Below are 5,619 nucleotides of genomic sequence, written 5' to 3'. Positions count from 1 at the left end.
ACCCCTTAAGACACCATATGACCCCCTTAGGTGACCATATGGTGTCGTTAGGGGTCATATTGTGTCCTAAGGGCTCATATGATATTCTATGGCCCCTTAGGACACAATATAACCTATTAGGAAACCATATATACTAAGTTTCAAATAAAGAGAGATATAAGGGTGAAGAGAGATGAAGAAACTAAAGAGGGAAAAGAACTAAAGGACAAGGACATAAATTTGAAGTATGAAGTGAGAGGGAGAAAAACTAAAGGACAAGGATGGATAGAAAGAGGTAGACATATCTAGATATTAAAAAGGAGAGAGGATGATAGAGATAAAAAATGAAGATAAAGGGAGAGGGAGATGAATAGATGTAGAGAAAGAGAGAGGTAAAGACAAAGATAAATATATAAAGAGATGGAGAAAAATGGATAGAGAGGGGTAAAGAGAGATAAAAAAAGGAAGCGATAGAGAGATATAAAGTAAGAGAAATATTGATAGATAGAGAGATGTAGATAGTGCAAGAGAGTGAGAAAGAGAGATAGAGATTATAGACAGGGATAGATAGAGAGGGAGAGAGAGAAAGAGGAAGATATAGAGACATATAAAGGCACTATAGAGAAGGATAGGAATAGAAAGATGGAGATATATGGAGAGATGCATGTAACTTGGGAATTTATTTATCTAGACGGGATGAGAAAATAAGTGGCATAAGTAGAAAAGAAAGAGATAGATAAAATATATTATATAAGTAGAGATAGACAAGTGATAGATAAAGGAGGTGATAGGAAAAAAAATGAGACTTTGTATGCAAAATTTGTGAGTATTTAAAGTTTTAAAAATGAAGGACTAACTTGAAATGATTATAATTAATTTATTTTATATAATATCATCAAACTACCTCATGCATTTGGCAGGTCTCTGAATTAACTTTCCAACGCCTATAAAAAAACAAAATTTCGATAAGAAACGCAAAAGTTATGCCCATTTTATTTAACTATATTTTTATGTTGAGAAAAACGGATATCTGATTTCGAAAAGTATGACATCACAATAGTGACATCACAAATCGGATATCCAATTTGGTTTGGTATTACCAAACCAAATTCAAATTTTGGCCGACCCAAACAAAAAGTCAAAGCGGATTTTGGCGTGTTTGGAAAGGTTTAAAATGCTTTTTTTTCCATTGCCACTTTTTGGCCCCCCATGATCTTGCACATACCCATGCCATACAGTTAAAACAATTTTTTAAACGATCAAGTAAGAGGACAAATGTCGAAAGAAAACAATACAAAACATTGCAAATTCATGAGCCTTAGTGAGGAAAATTCCTCACCAGGGTCGAAGGGGAAATGAGTCGATTCAACATCTACAAGTAGATACCCATCGTCCTCATCGTTCAACTCCGTACCTGTGAATTGGAGGTGGTGAGGGAGAAACACAACAAAAAATGGAGCCGAACATGGAAACGTAACCCCAAAAAATCAGATAAAAAACAGACAAAATCCTGCGAAATAGGGTATGCATTGAGGCGTTACCTAGTTTTGGGTGCACGCGTTCTGGTCCAAATCCAGGTTGAAGGCATTCCATGGCGAGCAAGTTGTGGCAGCAGACGAAACCATCAACGGAGCTTGAGCGGGAAGGAAATGAATGAGCTTCGAGGCAATGTACGAGGGGTCGAGCGCAATGAAGGTGAAACACTTTGAAAAATGTGACCAAGCAGAGATAGTGAAGGTGAGGTGACGCGTAGTTAATGCGAGTGCAGTTGGAATTTCAATGTGGCCGTGGGAGAATTGGGCGGAGTAGATGGTTGGTAAGGTGGGCAAGTGAGTGATCACCACACGATCAACCCATTTGATGCAAACAGAAAGCGTGGCATGTTTCGGGGTGGGCCCGCCCACGTTCTGAAGTGGAATTTTTTTGATCACTTGAATGACAACTCAACGTTGACATGGCAAAAATCATTGGTGACCTGTCAACTTTTGATTTTGGGTTGCCAACTCAGTGGTCTACATGGGCGGTTTGGAAAATTGATCGACATGCCACGTGGACCCCCGAAGTTAGGGTGCACACGTAATGGCTCCTCTCCCCTAGTTTAGCATGCCACGTGGACCCTCGAAATTAGGGTGCACACCTAATGGCTCCTCTCCCCTAATTTAGGGGATACTAATGGCTCCTCTCCCCTAATTTAGGGAATACTGACCATAAGAAATAGATTTTGTCCTAGTTCATTAAATATATAAGAGTGATAAAGACAAAATGAAAGAAATTGAATGTTAAGACGATTGTAAACTTTTATCCTCTACTATTATATCTTATTCTAGATAAATTTGACCGTTATATTTTAGGGCTCCCTATAAAATCCAACACGTTTCGTGCCACCGGCTTGGGGTTGTTGCAGAGTTCTTTAATTCGCTCTTTAAATTTCAGTTTATAAAGTTAAAAGGAGTGGGACCGTCACCGGCCATTGTTAGTTGCCTTTGCTCAACCTCATCCAAAACATTATAATACTTTTTTCAGAATATACTAACATACCAACGCCTTCTATCTCCGCGCACCTTCATTTTACGCGAATTCTCTCACGGACTGACGCGTGTATGGTACGTGCCCGTACTTCATTCGCTACGAGATCCCAGTGTCTCGTGTCAGTATTTCATTAGCTACTGATTAAATTAATTGGATTTTAGATAAAGTGAGTAAAGACAAGGTTCAAGTTTCCCGCGACCTATAAGACTAGAAGATCATCTCTCACAACGTTTGCAATACCTACAAACTTATTTTCTTTTCGGATTTGTTAAAGTACTGATCATAGCTACACAGTTTCCTTGTGAAATCTTTGCCGCAAAGATGGCCTCGCCTAACTGCGGTTACTCCAAAAGAGCCTTTGTTACATTTCTTGCTGGATCAGGAGATTACATTAAAGGTGTAATCGGCCTTGCCAAAGGACTGAGGAAGGTCAAGAGTTTGTATCCTCTGGTCGTGGCGGTCTTACCAGATGTTCCACACGACCACAGGTTACAATTGCGTAACCAGGGTTGTATCGTTCGAGAGATCGAGCCCATTAATCCTCCTGAGAATCAAGTCCAGTTCGCCATGGCCTATTATGTTCTCAATTACTCCAAATTGCGCATCTGGGAGGTAAACAATTCTTCTGTTTTCTTTGTTTTCCTTTTCCCTGATTGATTATGATGCAACAGAACTCAAATGGAGATTTTAAATTGTTTTTGTCTTGATTTGGGATGTGCAGTTTGAGGAATTCAGCAAAATGCTGTATCTGGATGCCGACATTCAAGTCTTCGACAACATCGATAATCTATTCGACATGCCAGATGGGTATTTTTATGCTGTCATGGACTGTTTCTGTGAGAAGACATGGAGTCATACTCCTCAATATAAGATTGGATACTGCCAGCAGTGCCCCGACAAGGTGACGTGGCCTGCTCAGTTGGAGCAAGAGCGCCCTGCTCTGTATTTCAATGCCGGAATGTTTGTGTTTGAACCCAGTAAATTAACCCTGGAGAAAATGCTGGAATCTCTCATGTCTACCCCTCCAACGCCCTTTGCAGAGCAGGTATTTCATATTTGCTTTGTTTTATCTTTCGAAACAGTACTAATTTTTCATGACCTAATATTGACCACAGTAGCCCCTGTTTCTTTGCAGGATTTCTTGAACATGTATTTTCAAAAGCAGTACAAACCAATCCCTTTGACGTACAATCTGGTGCTGGCTATGTTATGGCGGCATCCGGAGAATGTCGACATTGAGAGTGTTAAAGTCGTGCATTATTGTGCTGCGGTAAGATTCTTTCTTCTCCATACTAAGCCTGCTGCGAGGTGTTTAAGCTTTCTGTAAATAACTGAGTGTGAATTTTTATTGATTGATGTGCAGGGTTCGAAACCGTGGAGGTTCACCGGCAAGGAGGAAAACATGGAGAGGGAAGATATCAAGACATTGGTGGACAAATGGTGGGAAATCTTCAATGACGAATCGCTTGAGTTGAGATCAAATGACAGAAATGCAGAGGGAAAGAGGAGATATGAAGCAGAACAGGACACTCCTCAGGCTTTGCGTGGTGAAATGCCTAAGCGAGCACACATATTGCCTGCTCCACCAGCAGCCTGAGAAAAAATATCTCATTCTGCCATGACAGACAGACATTATATAACAATATGTGAATTATAATAGATAGTGATGAACTTGTAAATAGAAAGACAAGTAGCAGACTCTGTTTTACTCAGTCAGAGGAAAAACAAATTGTTTTGATTTTTTGGGGGAAAGGATGCGCACAGCCGCCTATGCTTTCTTTCCTCGATAAAAATTCACCATATTTAACTGTACAATTTCATAAATATTGCATTGATCTTTTGCCCATTCAATCGGATGTCAATTGAATTCGGAGATTGTTCTGTAAGTTCACCATGATTGCCATATGAGCTCGGCAAATTCACTTTTGTAAATTCAAATATAATTTATCCGATCGATGCTTTGTTTATTTTTATTCTTTTTTCATTTTTTGGGGGGGATAAAGTAAAATAATGATTAAAAGGTTGTCTTTAATTGATCAAGTATATTGATGTGGTTTCTTTTATTTCTCCATCTATTAAGAATCAAATTGAATTGTCTCCATCCAAAAATATTCAGATTGTCTCTTTTGTAGATAGCAAACTCATCATTTCAAAAGAACATTTGTTTAGATTATTTTCTAATAAATTAATCTTTTAAATGATTATTACAGAGGCAATTACATTGTGGTCTCATGTACGAGAGCTTCCAAAAATATCATAGTGGATGTTATTGAAAATTTCTAAGAGCTTTCATAAACACAGTATCTAATGAATTTTTTAAGCTCCAAAATTTGAAGTCTTAGTAAAGAATGTTAGATAAATCTGAAATATTTATTAGTGAAAATTTAATAGTTATATATGAATGACAAGTGGTAGCAATATTTTAAGAAGTGGGTGAACTAAACTTCAAATCTCACCCAAAATACTATTCTACCACCTACCAATCAATTTAAATTCCCACCAATTAATTTTTTTGTTATTTTATATTTATGACATAAGACAACTAACATGATAAATATCAAATAACGTTAAGAAATAGGAAGTAAATGTCATAAGATAAGATCACATTATAACTACGACATTTAGAAAGATTCCTAGAATCTATGTGTACCTTAAGTAAATTTAAGTAAAATGTGTGATTATGACCTAGGTGATGAACATGTTAGATAAAATATCATTTTCCACACCAATTAATAAAATAATCTTATGTTGTCTCATTGTATCCCCATTTCTAACTAATAATATCATAAATTATTAGCAAAAGCATTGGCTACTTAACTCTAAAGGAATGAATGCAACCATGAAGTACACGACAAAACCAATTAAGTACATAATCTCCCAAGATTTCTAAAAATATGTTTCCAATTAAATTTGAATTAAAATTGATTTAAAGAAGTTGATTTGAAATAATGTATGGGATTCAATGGAAAAAATCTATCGCAATATATTGTAAAAATGTATACTACTAATCTCATTGGTAAAGGATAATTTGATATGTCATATGCCAAGGAATTATGTAGTGAACCGCTTATTATATCCCTTTTAAAAGACTTGTAAAATTATTGATATGCG

General features: G+C 37.0%; 1 protein-coding gene across 1 annotated transcript; it reads left to right on the top strand.

The window, feature by feature from the left end:
- The first annotated feature begins 2,761 nt into the window (after window positions 1-2,761).
- LOC131066626 (galactinol synthase 4-like) lies at window positions 2,762-4,481 on the top strand. The gene is made up of 4 exons (XM_058001437.1): window positions 2,762-3,120; window positions 3,230-3,553; window positions 3,644-3,778; window positions 3,872-4,481. The coding sequence occupies exons 1-4, from the start codon at window positions 2,830-2,832 to the stop codon at window positions 4,103-4,105; spliced, it is 984 nt and encodes a 327-aa protein (XP_057857420.1). The 5' UTR covers window positions 2,762-2,829; the 3' UTR covers window positions 4,106-4,481.
- Window positions 4,482-5,619: the final 1,138 nt, after the last annotated feature.

The sequence above is a fragment of the Cryptomeria japonica genome, chromosome 4, assembly GCF_030272615.1.
Source record: "Cryptomeria japonica chromosome 4, Sugi_1.0, whole genome shotgun sequence".
Lineage (NCBI taxonomy): Eukaryota > Viridiplantae > Streptophyta > Pinopsida > Cupressales > Cupressaceae > Cryptomeria > Cryptomeria japonica.
The sequence above is the reverse complement of the archived record's forward strand: the minus strand, read 5'-3'. Positions and strand labels throughout refer to the sequence as shown.

Bases quoted from the DNA above. Each gene is read 5' to 3' on its own strand.
- LOC131066626 (XM_058001437.1), top strand. From the start codon at position 2,830: ATGGCCTCGCCTAACTGCGGTTACTCCAAAAGAGCCTTTGTTACATTT. The intron at 3,121-3,229 runs GTAAACAATTCT...TGGGATGTGCAG, and splicing joins CCAAATTGCGCATCTGGGAG to TTTGAGGAATTCAGCAAAAT. The intron at 3,554-3,643 runs GTATTTCATATT...GTTTCTTTGCAG, and splicing joins CAACGCCCTTTGCAGAGCAG to GATTTCTTGAACATGTATTT.